The sequence below is a fragment of the Falco punctatus genome (genome assembly GCF_963210335.1).
Source record: "Falco punctatus genome assembly, chromosome: 11".
NCBI classification, from domain to species: domain Eukaryota; kingdom Metazoa; phylum Chordata; class Aves; order Falconiformes; family Falconidae; genus Falco; species Falco punctatus.
In genome coordinates, this window is record NC_137591.1 from 3,568,712 (window position 1) to 3,585,058 (window position 16,347).

The following is a 16,347-nucleotide window of genomic DNA, read 5'->3' on the forward strand; positions in this document are numbered from 1 at the left end:
ATTAAAGTATTGCGGTCAACTTCAAGGTATGTTAACAATTCTTTCTTTTCATGACACCAATAGACAGGACCATTGCAGTCCACTCCACTGTTCCCAGTTTAAGTTAATTCTTAGCTGCTCTACAAAATAGAAGCCATGAAGATACATGACTTCATTACACACCATTTGACTTACATTCTAAGTGTAAATAGTCGATTTAAGATCACCTACTCAGTTCCTCAGGTGTGAGATTGAGTTGTGTACGACTCACTCCCACGGTCTATGGGACTTTCCTGTGAACCTTCAAGAACTCTACATTAAGCAGCTAGTATTTTAGAGGTGGTGGAGATAAATATATATTCTTCCTTATTTAAATGTGATACATTGTTTCTTAAGCTGTGTTTCCACATTTAGGAGTATTTAACTTCACAGAGCACAGTGGCATGAGGAACCACTACTAGTAACTAACCAACTCTTCTCCAGCAGTTGATGCTGTCCTAACCAGTGGATGCACCCAGAGAGTGTTTCTACATTGAATGAACAATTGCTCCAAGGAGACTGGAAGTTCATGTGGAAGTTGGACAGAAGATCAAGGAGAGTTTGTAAGGATGCGGCTGAGTACTTCCTACTGTGAGTACTGTTGCTACTGAACACTTACTTCTGCAACCGATCATGTTTTCCCATGGCACATGTAAATTGAGTTCTTTAATAATCTCCTTTAGCTTTATCTATTGTCAATTCAAGTTATTTGGCAACAGGTTAAAGGAAAGGGAAAACACCACTGTAAAAAAAGCCACGTATGATTTCGAAGACCTAGGCACAGCCCAAAAAGATGCATCCACTGCATCTAGATGAACCCAGAAACGCATGACCTAGAAAGGGGTTGGGGGCAAAGAAAGAACAAATGCAGCACCTACACTTTCAGACCTGTCAGTTTCTTGGAAACTGCTATTCCATAAAACCAGCTTGACTAAAAATAATAATAAAACTCGTTAAAAGGAACAGTTCAGAAGACTTGAGTAAAATTCATCTAGTGAAGCACAAACCTCACCGGTAAGCCTCAAAAATTTCTACTTGTATGAAGACAGACAAAGTGACCTGCAAAGTCATCAGGAGCAAAAGTTACAATTAAAATGATCACCACCTACTCCGGTATAGAAACAGGATGAATTTCTGAGTAAAGCAGCAGCAAGTAAACCTGCAGGAATTCTGGTTCCAAACAGATAACAGGCTTCTATTATTGAATACTACAGTAAATTCTCTCCATGATGTTGACTGCAACTTGAATTTAAAAAAAATAAAATTAAAATGACCAAAAAGACAAACTAACAAAACCAAATCCAAATAACTCCAGTTTAAAATCTGCAAATATGGCTGTTTTCTTTGATGGAAAAATACTTAAATGATCATCTATTTTTGAGGTTTTCTGATCATAAAGAAGAAACAGACAAAGATTAATAAGGTAAAAATTAAAACCCCATATTGAGTTTTTAACCTCTGGTCATTTTTGTTGATTATAGGCCTATAAAGAAGGGCAGGACTTTGATAAATAACATGTAACTGTAAAACCATAAAGATGCAGCTAGCCAGAACATCTCTAAATAATTAGTGTTTGATTCATATGGGAAGAAAACAGTGCCAGGTCTATATCCATACTACCTCAAGAGGGAAATCCTTTATGCTGACATCTACAAAAGATTGGCAGTAATGAGGATCCATGTAAATCAAACTGTCATCTACAAGGACAAAACAGAAGACAAGTAATTCAAAAAACACCTTATTATTACACTGCTTACAATCCAATTTCTATGCAGAACAGCTGGAAAAAAAAAAAAAAGCCAGCAAGTAACCGCTTGCCAGGCTGATATTCATTGACTGAAGCATAGGTTTTTGCAGGACAGATTAACTTTTGCATAATCAAATATGCTTGTATAAGCAGAATTTTTATAAAGTGATGAGACTGTCATTTAATTTTGGGTGATAAAATTACTTTTACAAACACACAATTATATTCTGGAGTTTGCATATGAAAAATGTATTGTGCTACTTCATCCTGACAGGAAGAATATATTGCTTGTCATTTAAGCATCAACTAACACCACTTAAACTAGTAAAAAGTAAATATGTAAATAAGAACTGCCAGATAGTAACAGCAAACGCTCCTGAAGTTTGGTGAAACAGATAAATTATGCCTTGTTTATGCAACAACGGAAATTAAATGTACATTTTACAGAATCCAATTACCATATGGAGTAAATGACAAATGACTGGACTTGGGTAGATATGATGAATTAATAAGGTACTCATTTTGCTATTTTAATCATGCTATTTCCCACTGGTTCGATATTAACTTCCTAACTCTTAAAGAAAAATATTGGAGAGACATAACATATTAAAACACTAACCTTGAAATCCAGCAAAGTAATACGACTGCTTGGGTTTGCCACCAATAATACCAACACAATACTCAAGGCTTAAAATTCCCTACAACAAGAACATTAAATAATTAGGACAGTGTTAAACAGAGTAAGTATTAAACTGAATTAAAATCTTTGCTCTCCCTTTACTGTTTTCAGGCAAACAGCTTTTTTTCTTTTATTCTCTTTTTTTAAAGACTGAATTCATGACTTTCTTGGGCCTTGACTCAATTTTTAGAGGCTTACAACTGACCAAAGTGAAAACATACCACCACAAATTCCAGAGAAAGTCCTCCCTTTTCATGGGATGCCCATAGATTGAGAGAACTGGCAGTATCATTTTTGAAGAGGAGACAAAACATGATGTCATACAAGCTGAGCACAGGTTGCTTGGTCAAAAGGCAAAGTGTTCAGATTTACAGAGTTCATATACATTTACATTCTGTGGCCCTGAGGGCCCTCTTCTTTTTGCATTCAAATGTACAAGTCTGTCTAGAGTATGAACTTTTACATCATAGGGAGAAATGCCAGTTGAAGCAAGAGTAATTACAAGACAAAGCTCTAAAAACAAGAGCCCAAAACATGGGAGGAGAGACAGACACCCAACAGACAAGCCCCATAAATCTTACTGGATATTGACTGTGAGGGTAGAGGAATCAGAACCATCAGTATGTAACCGCTTTGAGAAAGAGACATTACAAATACACCTAACAGGATTTAAAGAGGGACATGGGGTGAAATACAGGAATCGTTTCAGTCTGGAGGTGTAAAGAAAGATACTCCTCTACCCATGGCAAAGCTAGGAGCCGCTATGGACAGAAAGCTGGCATACCAGCCATGGGCTACAGTCACACCAGTGCTGCCAGCATATTTCTGTTCATTCGGCTTGAAAAGAGTTGGGTTCTGTAATCCTCGTGCCTGTGCTAGCACACAAACCTAGCAGATTTATCATTACGTAATAAAATGCTGATTTTATCGATATACTTGTAGTGCTGGGGAGAAGGATTGACCTGTAATACACGCAATTTTACCAAGGTAAGAACATGTCAGTAGTTTACCTGACTGAAATTCCTCTGTCCCCCACAAGCTCTGGATGCAGTCACAGACAACAGACACCAAAGAAATCACCCTTGATCATCTCTCTATTAAAAGTACCTAGCAAAGAAATGGAAGGAAAGAACCTTCCCTCCCTCTCCCCTCAACTTATTTCTACTCTTCTCGCTTTTGTGAGGTTCTGTTACTTAACAGGGCTCATTAGGATTTGTGAATATTCAGTCTTGGCTTAACACAGTTCTCCATTAGTTATCCCACCAGCTCCAGTGGGAGCTGAATTTTGCCAACATTGAGCACTTTGGAAAGCTGAGCCCAACTGTTCTAATGCAATTGAAGCCCAAGACCATTAAACACTCTGAAAACGGAACAGCCTTTAAACGTCCATAAATCACAGTGGTGTTCCTGTAGCACTAGGCAAGCATTGGGTCCAAAAACTTGGATAGTGGCCCAAACTGGGACAGCAATCCAGAAGATTATCAGCTGAGCTAAAGTGAAATCTCCATCAGCTGGCAGTCGTATCTATATCCTCTCCTCTAAGAGATCAACCATTAAAAGTATAACTGTTACATTATCACTGTATAAGCAGGGAAAACTGCTCTCAACAAAATGATTAGTATTTAGTGTACTAATAAGACCAAAGGTTCTCAAGATAAAACTTTCTCTGCTTAGACAATGATAATGTAACATAACAAAACCTGTTGTACTCCTCACCTGAGATGCTAATAAAGTCAACTTCAGCATGGTTTATACAGGTTAAGAGAAAGTACTTCTTATTTAAAATATGAATGAGAAGGCTTTTTAAAAAAATACTCCTCAATGGCTGAGCATTACAGACCGTTAAGGCAGATCAGAGGCAAAGGCTGTAACAGCTAAGGACACATCCTCTGCCTTTGAAACAGAAAGGGAGCAGAGCTGCTTAGAGTAATGACTAACTGTTTAATCTATGGGAATTTTCTTGTAAAAGTGAATTATAAAAAATTTATCAATTTTCATCCATAAATATAAAATCCTTTGTAAAAATTACCTCTTGTACTACATTCTAAAATCTGCATTTTTAACTTAAATCCAGACCCCAAGAAATTTAGTCGCTTCTTTTGAATAGTCAAGATAGAGATTGAAGTGACAAATATATGCAATTGAAAGCCCTCTCCATTGCTTCCATCTCTCTCCATCACAGCCTCCATTATAACAGACTGCAAAAGGCAGTACCGGGCTTGGTAAATGAGCAGCAGAAATCGCCCCAGTAAAGCCAGTTGTACCAGGCAAGCTTAGATAACGTGACTGTGCTGTGAAACCCACTGCCACGCAAATGTATTTCACGCTGCCCAAAGAGTGTGTTTGAGAGCTAAACTGAGAAAACCTCTGCAGGGTAAAACTAGACATAGATACCTGTCAATAATAAAAGCCAGTATTAAAAGAACTGGAGTCACTGAGAAAGCCTTATGAAAGTTGCAGAAGCAACTGTTTGTTAGCTTACAAACAGAGGCACTGTGTGTCTTCCTGGACCTGACTGATTCAAAGGCTTTTTTGAAGTTAACATTGAAAGTAAAGTTAGGTTGCTGTAGATCATGCCTGAGACAACAGGCTTGTCTTAACTGTGTCAGAATTAATCAGAAAAGAACTAAAACTTTTCCAAAAACAACTGTCTGAAAATACAAGGAAAAGAATCGGGAAAGAAAAATAATTTAATAGCTCCATCACTTAAATAAAAGGCTTCATCTCTTGATCTCCCCATGCCATTAAAAGAGACCCAAGTATTTTTCTTAAATTTTACAGAGAAGAGACAGGCACCAAAAAACCCCAAAGTGAAACAGAACAAAAAAAAACCCCAAAGATGTTACAGACTTAGATTTTGTTCATGCTACTACATTGTGGTATTTTGAAAAAATAAACGAAGAATTTAAAGACAGATAAACAGCATCATGGGAAATGATAAAGTAGCAGGGCTAAGAGAACAATGTCTTAAGAGATGTATTCTTGTGCTCAAGAGGCAGGATGACAATACATCTTCAGGTAGTAGTACCATATGCAGAACCTCTGCTGTGGGTGGGGGGATGGGGGGGGGGAAGAAAAGAAAAGAGGACATCAAAGGCCTTCCTTCCCCCTGCTTTCTCCTTGAGTTTTACTTTTTTTCCAGTTTGTTTTTATTTGTGGTAACTGCTTGCTACTCCTGCATCACTGTCCTTAGAAACATTCATCCTAATGTCCAGATAGTGGAAAACCACCCAAAGTTGTGACTAAAGAGATCAAAAAATTCTATCCTCTCTCTTTAAGGGAAGAAAAAGACAAAAGAAAATGGGAAGAACAAACAAGCAACAACCTTAAACCATTTGACATTTAAGAAATCAAGAAACGGAATAAGGTATTTGGTATATTTATATTTTTAAATGCTGTCTGATACTTACTATAGCACAACTCTAATAGCATATGTAACTAAATTACCGTTTGTAATTTCAGCCACTGCATTAATGTCTTTTCAGGTAGCTACTTTAGGAGTAGGACAGTTATCACTGCTTTACCAAGGGACATCATGTGCTCTGCAATTATGTCTGAACTTGTAATAGGGAAATTTAAAATCTGTAAAGTCAAACTTTACAACCTTCAACTGTAAAATCACCACCACGCATTTAATAGGTAGAAGATTACCATCATGAAGTCGCTTTTCATATCACCTCGTACTAGTATTTGAAAAGTGATTGAACTCTCATTTCATACCTTTACAAACTCTAAGTAGTCCATGTTTGTTCTCTCTCCACCGAGTCTCACAGGAACTAATATAATTACAGCTTTTGTGTCTGCTTTTCCAGAACCCATAAAAGAACACTGTCTGTCAATAACATCTGAACTGTAGACTGAAAGGAGACACACAGAAATATTCATATTTAAAACAGAACTGCTAGCTTTTACAAAGACACACCTACAACATGTCATCACTTAGTCTGACAAACTAAAACTGCAGTCCTTCAAAAACGGACTATCCTCCTGAAACACAACTCCTGAGTGACTGATGAAAAACAGTGTTATGCCTCCTCATTTTCAGCAGTATTTCATAGAATGGTAATCTGCTGCTGCTGACATAAGATACATTGCCAAGGAAATGCAGAAGGGGTAGGGTTAGGAGAAAGCCAATAAATACTTATTTACTTCATATAAACTTATTCTAAAAGGAGTAATTTAAAACTTGAAAGCCTACCAGTAACACAAACATCTATGCTTTTAAAGAAAAAAGACAATGATTGATTTTAACAAATACTCAAGTTCCCTGTCTAAAGTTAACATTGCACAGTCCTTGAAAATGAGTGAAAAAACTTAATGTAGTATTATTGCTTATTCCCTCCAAACTAAGAGAGATGTGAAAATCATCACCAGGACAAAGAAGCAAAAAATGAATAGAATTTTAAGTTTCCACTGTCATTGTACGTCAGGCAAAACTGGTTTGTAGTGTATGATTAAGCAGTGTCTCTTTAAATCTAGTTTGACTGATTACCCCAGGATGTCGGTCTCGTCTGTCCTATCCCAAGATCAGTTATGACATAACTAAAATTTCTGGCAGCTAAACATGGCTACTGAAGTAATACATTGTGCTTCGATTTGAAAGACTATAGTCATCAGTGTAAAGTTTCACCACACACTTAGTTTATCTTGTCATCATTTTCTGCTCCTGAATATCCAGCGCTCTAAGCTCCTCTGCCCGTTATTGATTATTTAAAATGCCATGCTGGAGCAGAAGAAAGGTTACCACTGACTCGGGTTAACTATCCTGCTCACATCTTTGAAAATGACTTCTAACTAGTCTAAGAGACTGGTGCAATGGTTTTTTTCCACTAGAAAAATGAGTAAAAGTCATAAAGAATCCCATGAGGCAGAAGACAAATAAAATGTAACTGACAAATGTAACTGAACTGAAGTATTTGAAAAGTGATTGAACTCTCATTTCAATCAGCAATTTCAACAAGCAATGTACGAAACTTTCAAGTTGTGATACCTGATTCTCAAAGAGAACAAACATCTACATAGATCAAAAACTCCTTTGTCTGTTTATTTTTTTCTGTTAGAGCTCTACTATTAAGTGCTTACTGAAAGTCACGGAAAGCATCTAAAATGTTTGCAAAAATCTACATAATCACAACATTTACCTGTACAATCCTGAGCAACATAGACTGTAACTCCTTGTAGCTCAGGGTCTCTGGCTTCTTCAACAGCTTTTCTAAGTAGAAAGACAAAAGTATTTAACTAATCTCTGATTTTAAAGACATTAACAGTAAGTAAACATAAATTATTAGATTTTTAGAAACAGGTTGGTTATAATTGTGGTTTGGGGTTTTTTTTGTTTATTTTGCCATTTTTTTGTGGTGGCGGTTGGTGGGTTTTCTTAATTCAAGACACGTTCCATTCCTGATAAATACAGATGGGTTGGGGAGTGGGTGTGTGTTTGTTTCTCAACACTGGATCTTGGTATCCAATGTAATATGGCAACATGTTGTTACCAAGCAAAGATGACAATATCTGATTATTTAGAAGAAACAATGAAAACCACATAAAAAAGCCCAAAGAAACACATTAACTTACACTGAAATTCATATTCACTACCTAATTCTTCTGTTTATAACAATTTTCTGTCATGTATATTGAGATAATAAAGGCTAAATTTGATGACAGAAATATTTTCAACTCAATAGATCTCTTTAATTGACTTCATTTATCTACCCACAAATTAGCATCTCATGTCTATGAAAATAAAGGCTAACACATAAAAACCTGTAAGGTTTCACCAAAATTTTCAAAAAGATAATTGCTATATTAGGCTATCCTCAAAAGAGTAAGAGTAACGGACCTAAAAACTAAAGGAAAATATATGTCGATAGTCTGAAGCATGATCATCAATCAAGGACAACATTTGTAAAGAAATTAAACTGTTCAAAATAGAAGATTAGCCTTTGACTTCAATACACGCTTGCATTAAATGGTCACTATCCCTTTATTTCACAGTATATTTTGAGGAATCGTTTAATACAGTCATTCTCAAGTTATGAGCGAGCTATACATTGTTAGCACTGCTGTAAGAAAGAAAAGAGGTCTAGGAAAGGAAACCTTTGCAGTGCTGGAAATTACCAGTGGGTTTGTGTCGAATGTAATTCTGGACCACATGCCCCCCTGCTCCCATTATGTAAACAGGCTACTGCAATTTAAAGTAGGCAAAAAGAATTCTGACAGTTTCTATCATCAGAAAAAATCAGAAGAAAACATAAATAATGCTAACCTCTCACATCACTGCATGCACTTGCAGGTATGCACATAGATACACCTCACTATTTCAGTACAGGTTCACTTAAGATTAATATACTTTTATACTAAAAATTAAATTTTTCTATTCACATGTATGTATAAATGTATGAACTTCAGCTTCTGCTACTTAAAAAATGTATTAGTGATGCCGTTTACAGGTAAACTGGAATCCACTGTGAACATAAGCTTATAAGGCTATTAAAAACAAACCAAAACAAAAAAAATCAGCAATATTCAAAGAAATGGCTTATAAAGGCAGACAGTATGGAGAAATTTGACTTTCGACTTTTTTCTAACCACACTGAATGTCACAGTCCTTTTACTTTTACTGTGATATAATTATAATATTAATAGTCCCATACATTTACAGTTTCACAAGAATTTGATGTGTGCAAAGAAATGCTGAAAACATCAATTTTAGCTCTGACATTTCATTACACTATCAGTACATTACAGCCCCCAGGTTACAGTATATATAAAAAAAAATAATCTATAATGTTATGCATGTTCCAAGGTTGAAAATGTGGTTAGTTTTTAGAACATTTCATTAAATGCAGCTCTACTTAAAAGCCTAGGTCTGGGAGAGATACTTGGCACTTCTATTGCCCAAAATACAGGAAAACAGGCATGTAGGTTTTTTCCTGAAATAAGATTGGATAAAAGCTCAGAGTTCAATCCCTGCACCTACTGCTATTTCCCTTCCTGCCTGTGAAAAATCTCTAGAATTGCTACTAATATGGACATTTTACAAAGCTAGTAATGAACAGTTAGATGCTCAATTAAGCCGAAGTAATCTCATGACACTTTGAAATGCTTCTCCTGTAATGTGTAAGGCACGGTAACAACAAAGAATAAAGGTATTTTTACCTTAAAATGTGTGCAACAACTGCAGGTCCGTACCAGTCTCCAGCAATTTTTCCAGACTTCTTTCCATATTCTATTAGCTGATGTAAGCCAAAAGCTGCCAGTGGAAAGTCACCAAACCAAGAAATTATTTTTCTATGATAAACTTCATTTCTCATTTCATTGTCATCACAGTTTCTCTTTAATGTTCCCTGATGATGATTTGACAGGATTTTGGGTTCTCTTTCTGCCGTAAGTGATGCTTCAAAGGATGCTGTCAGCTTTTTCACTGTATGGGCTGTCCATGATTCAGAATCTGAATTGTCAATGTCCAATGCATCTGGCCAGACCCAGGCTGCAGCAAGAAAGTTTAAGATGCGTATTAGGCTTAGCATTAACGTTTTGGTACACTTACCAAAGCATGTGCCTTTCTCCCCCATGTTCCTCAAACCAATAATATATATTTTACATATGGAGATGCAAATGTCGGTGTTAAAATGTAAACAACTAATTCGAGTGGAGTATAATTTGCTTTTATTTTCTGCTGAATGATAGGTGAAATGAAATACTAACAGTGGTACATTTGTTAGCAATTTATATTATCCAAGATAGAGGTCAGACTCCACGATCCCAGTCAAACATATAAGATATACCTGATTACAAGGCACAGGTTACAAAAAAGTTAGCTATTCAGTACCATCTAAAAAAAAGTTTTATCTGTGTCAAACAAGATGTTTCAAAAGCTGTTTTTAATTCTTCTGGTTTGTCAGTTATTAAAAAAATATAGGCAAACCTGAGGAATTATTCATGAAAAAACAAACACTTCTTCCTGGCAAAATGCCAATGCAGATCAGCAGAAAAATAGACATTTATTTATTCACTAGATTTGTGAATTCTTTGCCTCGATTACAAGACAAACTTGTTTAAATATTATTCAGCATAGTATCTACAGTCTGCATTTCTAGTTAAAGGTTTCTCTAACAATGCAGCCTACACACCGCGTTCCTCTTACAGCATAATGGTGGTTCAGCATATCTAGAGAACAGAAATGCTTCCCTTGTCAGATGACTGAAAGTCTCTCCCACAAGTTCAAACAACTACTTGCAACACAAAGCATGTGTTCCTTGCTTGGACCACAGCGAACATACTGTTAGATCAGAATGTATCCTGAAGGTCTACAACAAACATCCCTGAAGGGGAAGGCTGCCACGTGCAAGCAAGGAACAAACCACTACAGAAGAAGTGCTTTTGCTCAGTGAGCCAGATTTGGGTAAGCTCCTGGAGGGTCAGAAAGCCGCCATTACAGCACTGAGAGGCAGTAATTACTTTTCTGACAGGGCGCAAGAACTGCAGCCCTCCTAGCTCCTACTGAAGTACCCATGTAAAAGTCTTTGAGAAACAAAGAGGAAGCACAGAGGCAACGATATTTTAATTCTAAAATCTAACTTAAGGCTCCAGTAATGTCACAAGCATTGCTGGTGATAGCCATAATCCATGCCACCCACTCTTATTACAGTGTGACAACCACCTTGTATCAATGCCTCTTACCACGAGCGGCACCCCTCTGTGAAACCTCGTGTTCATTTTTCATTGCAGACCCAGGCAGACGCATGCATAAGCTCAATGTAACATCACAGGCCTTGCTATTCCTTTGCATTTAAAGTCAAGTGTCTTAAGTACAGGCACTTCAAAGTAAAACTTAGAAGCACCTTAATTTTTAAAATAAAAACTCATTTACAGCATCATTCAGCAATATCTAGAACATTCCACGGAGCAGTGGAAGTGTAAGTATTCCAGCTCGTAACTGCAGTCAAGTTTTGCTTTGTAACAGAAACAATACCATTAAACTATAATGAAAACATCTCTGGGAAAAGAGTAAACAGCGATGAAAAACTTAATGTAAACACTTAACTATGTTTCAAAAGCTACCCAGACCTCATAAAAAGCTTTTCAAAAGATAATTCACCAGCTGTCAGAAGACTAGGTGATGAGGAAAGTAGTCCAGAAAGACCATACATATTCCTTCTTCCTATACATTTGGACTGCCATAGAAACACTAGCACTCCAGAATCACCACATCACTTTCCAGATTAGGATGCATGGGGGACAGTGCAAGGAATTTTTTGTAACCATAGATTTTAAAGATATAAACCAGGGGGGGGGTGGGGTGGTGGTGTTTGGGGTTACTTTAGAACGAGCCATTACACATTCCTACTCACAGGTAGTCTTCTGATCAGATTTTCAATTTTTTTAAATGTATGTATAACAAAAGTTACATTCAAGAGATTTCTGTTCTCAGCGGAAGTATTTTCATACATCTTGATATTTGCAGTCAGTTGAAAGGGATAATGAATGTTTTATGACTTAAGTATCCACCACAAAAGGAACATTCTGTAAGGCAATCTGACAGTTCGGTCCTGACACTGCCAAGAAAGACAACTTTGTGATGCAGCTGGTTTGGGACTATGTTCACAGCTTACATCATAAATGCACAGTACAAAGGATTATCAAAACAGGCTTTCAGAAATATCTTATCCTAAAGTATTCCTGGGATCCAGCAAATGGCTGAGTAAACAATACACTGTATTCTCTCTAACTAACATGCCTGGGTGGCTTCAGGTCCATGTCTTGGATCATTTTGACAATAAGCAGTGGTGATAGAGGACACGACCAATTGTTTGAAAGGGGCAATGTGGTAGATTTATGGAAGGGATTGAGAAGAAGGTGGAAAGAAAAGGTGGCTAATGAGAAACAAAAATATCTCTATGCAGGACATGGCTCAGCTTGGAAGAATAGGGAGGACACGCACGCTTAGCCTTTGAAAGCAGAAAGTGTTCCGAGTCTCTTAAAGCTACCTCTTTCAAACAGCTGTGACAGAGAGTATTTTGAGCTAGACAGCGATAAAAAAGGGAAGTTCCTCTGTAAGTACATGCAGGGGGGGAGGGAGGAACTGAAATACTGAAAATTTCAACACAAAGAATGATGTATTGAAGTTAGATTAGAATCCTTCTATTAACTCAATACATTAATACTAGAAGAAATTGAATAATGTACAATTTTAAAACTGCTAAAAGAACATCACTTTTGCCATAGCCCACAGCTATGTGCTGTGGAACTCATTTCCACACCCTGAGTTCAAGAAATGAGCAAGTTTCAAGAGAATTGGACACTTGCATGGAAAATAACAATACTCAGGTACGGGATCACACATTTTTGTAGTGTTTTACCTCACAGTTAGCATCTGTGGAGTTTCCAGTCTCTTCCTCTGGCACGCTTTGGTATTTCCTTTTACAGAAATGGAAGAGTAGGACAGCTAGATCACTGCTCTGATGCAATGTAACAATTCCAATATTAATAAGGAGTCCAGACTCAAAATGAGCTTGTACTTTCGATTTGGGCTACATAAAGACCATCACACTCTCCACAGAATGGCCATGCTTATCATGCTGAACACTGAGATCTTCCCTCAAAACTTACCTCTACCAAGAAAATGAAGCATAAGTCCTTGAGCCAGCAGCATTTGACCAGTTCTCAGAGTGCAACCCCAACCACAGTCTGTTGTTAACACAGACCCCTTTATCTGAGGAAATTCCTCTCTGTAGGTCAGCCATATTCTAGAAATAAAATCTTTACGGAACTCCTCAACATTTCCTGAAATCTCTGTGTTGATTTTATCAAAATTGGACCCATCTGTAGAGAGTTCACCAGATTCTGTAAGGCAAAGCACAACTGAAGTTACAACTTGATACAATGCTCCTGTTATTAGAAGGAAAGTAAACCCCATACAACTGTTCTATTAGAAAAACTGAGAAAACTTGCAAAAAATAACAATCACTTCAAATAAAAGAAAGGAAAAATGGAAGGCAAACACAATAGAAATGTGCCAGATGGGGGGGACGCAATGCAGCCAGCACTACTGTGCCAACAGAATCATTGCCTTGCAAGTAAGCAATCACTTAACTCACCTAAACATAAATGGTCAAATAGATTCTTAAAAAAAATGCACACTGGAAAATGGTATCAAAGGCATTGGTGTAGTGACTCTTTGTACAGGTATTGACAGTATTTCAATCAGGAGCTTTTAGAAAGAAAATCTCAAATTGATAGGTAAATAAAGTGCAAATTACAGCACTAATACAGAAAGAACAAGACTTCAGTGTAAAATCTGAATAAAGCAGGTTAGGATGGGTCGCATTAGTGGCGGTATGGATATTTAAATGAGTATTTTCTGAGCTTTTCATAGTTACGTTTCGAATTCAGTAACTGGCAATGACAGACTTTCTAGAAGATTAAAAATATATCCACAGAGCTCCTGCCAAGTAAGATTAGAATGAGTTAAGTGCTATGTACATACCATCAGTTTTGAAGTGGTAACATTTTCCCAGCAGAAAGACCGGGGAGTTTCTACTGAAGTAAGTTTTTGTTTTCAACACCCAACCTAAAATAGGTGCAAAACAAATACACATCTGTGACTGAAGTATTCCAAACAGGAATGCTAATAGCATCTGGTTAAGACAAAGGTAACCCTTGAAAGGGGAATATAAAGAAAATGTATTGAATTTGGGGTTTGCTTTCATAAAAGTTTAATAGTTCTATAGATCACAGATTAGAGTTCTGGTTTAACAGTAACAATGTTACCCATATACGAATGTTTCAATATTAATACAATGGCACTGCTATGCAGAAATTGTTAGGATGCAGAAATCCTAAGGCTGAGCTTAAGTTGCTTTGTCTCCACTGTGAATTCATTACTGCATAGTTCGATTCTGTGAGGCTTCTGACTCCTGTAACATAAAATAGGCTTCACATATGACCAGTGAAAATGCATGAAGTACAGCTCTTCCCATAGGATTAATTAAACACCACAAAATTAAATTGCAGATTTCAGACACAAAAGGGGTAGTACAATATGCTATACAATATCAAAGGGCCAGAATTCTGCTTTTAGGTTTTGACAGTGTCCCCAGGCAGTAGCTTTTTCACTTAAGTCTAAATCCTATGGTCTTTCACATCCTAAACCCAGAGTTTCTTAACTTTTCCTTTCACATATAGGGTGTAATGAATACTATTCCCCTTCAGCCACATGGTAGCCTTAAAGAAAGAAGAAAAAGTATCTTTTTGTCTTGCCAGACATCTCCAAGGCTGTTATGAGAATTAACAAATTTATCAGAAACCTGGTGGTAAATCTGAGCAAACTCAGTCCCAGAGGGAAACTAGAAGAACTAAGGTTAAGGACAGATTAGTGAAGGGCACACTTGAAAATTTGTTTGCTTATAAACAAATTACTGATGTTCAACTGTGGAAAAGTACGTTACTCAAGTGTGTGAAGTAGACTCTTCAGCAGAGTTTGTATTTCACAGACCATCCTATTTTTTCCAGAAAAGTACATATAAAAATAAAAAAATCTTTGCGCAGATGATTCCATTTTATCCCTGTTTAAAAGCCTAAGCAAATCCAGTGTCATTTACATAATCTATTTACTGTTTTCAAAATAAGTAATTTTAAAAGAAATTATGCAAATCTAGTTGAAAAATTAAAAGTTTGTTTACTCAGGCTGCTCATATTATCAGAGTAAAAATGGTTTCAAGAATCTTATTGCATTTTTATTATTGGTATTAGTTAAGTTTCTGAGTCATGATCCCACTCATGTCAACAAGAAAAATTCCGTTCATTTCAATAGAGACAGGATCTTACCATACACTGTTTCACTTACTGTATTTCATGTTGTGCCATGCAGACATAAACTTTGATTTTATCTTTTCTACTTCATCTGTCCCCGTGGCCTCCATATTCAAATTCTAGAGAAAAAGCCATCGCTGTCTTGCAAGACATTTAATTCTGCTACTGTAGAAACAAAAACATAAACAGATCTATGGGCACTGAGAACACAGGGTACAGTATCACCACCAGAGCACACAGGTACTTAAGCCTAACATGACTAGAAACGGTAATGAACTTGCAGAATCCTCCACTACCAGGTACAGAGAAGCAATCACATGTTCCATGAATAACTAATAAAATAATTTCATTCCAAATATACACCAATAAAATTACTACACAAAGCTAAATAAAATATAATGTTCTCCAACAGCTCTCTATTGCTCAACAAACTGATCTAGAGCATATAACCTGTGCTGGCATACAAGTACACTCATTCTAATTGGCAGTGAAATGAAGAGATACCACGCTTTTCACTAAATAGAAGAGATGCTATTCTCTTCTGCTGAATAGAATACAATAAGCACTGCCCTCCCCCACCCCCATCAGGGGTTCTGAGCACCAATAAACAAATCTTATTTATTGCCTCAAGATATCTAATCAAGAATTTTCTAAGCCAAAGTTTACAGGCATTGAAGGAATTGAAAGACAAAGTGCAAGATGTGCTGTGTACATGTGCAAAGCAGAAAATGTGTAGCACTGAAAACGTGTAGTAAGTGACATAATTTTGTACAGAATTAACTTGCTAGAAAGGTAACATGAAAAGATTATTAGAATACTGTTATAAAATCCGTGTTTACTTTATATCTCTTCTAATTATTAATTGCAGTGCAAAAAGGGCTCTTTTCTGATTTGTGCTGTCTACAGCAGTCCAGCTGTATTACGAGTGGTAAAATGGTGGCAAGAGCCACTACATTGCAGATGAATTCTGTAAAAACTGCTTATAAATTTTTCAAGGGGACGAGTGGAAGGGAATGCATTTTTACTGACTCTAAACTGCATAACAAGATGGACTTCACCTTAGAAGCAACCTAGACTGGTAATAATACAG

At 36.7% G+C, this 16,347-nt stretch overlaps 1 protein-coding gene across 4 annotated transcripts in view; it reads right to left on the reverse strand.

Moving 5' to 3' along the window:
- ATG4C (autophagy related 4C cysteine peptidase) overlaps positions 1–16,347 on the reverse strand; it is a 29,150-nt gene that overhangs the window by 7,776 nt on the left and 5,027 nt on the right. For 3 of the 4 annotated variants that reach the window (XM_080406422.1, XM_080406421.1, XM_080406420.1), the window contains 8 exons: positions 15,292–15,422; positions 13,933–14,016; positions 13,056–13,289; positions 9,603–9,933; positions 7,586–7,656; positions 6,165–6,301; positions 2,385–2,463; positions 1,639–1,715 (listed from right to left, as the gene is read on the reverse strand). In XM_080406422.1, coding sequence (XP_080262548.1) covers positions 1,639–1,715; positions 2,385–2,463; positions 6,165–6,301; positions 7,586–7,656; positions 9,603–9,933; positions 13,056–13,289; positions 13,933–14,016; positions 15,292–15,367 — 1,089 coding nt within the window. In that variant the 5' untranslated portion in view covers positions 15,368–15,422. The remainder of the gene's footprint in view (positions 1–1,638; positions 1,716–2,384; positions 2,464–6,164; positions 6,302–7,585; positions 7,657–9,602; positions 9,934–13,055; positions 13,290–13,932; positions 14,017–15,291; positions 15,423–16,347) is intronic. The other variant, XM_080406423.1, reaches the window with a different exon arrangement.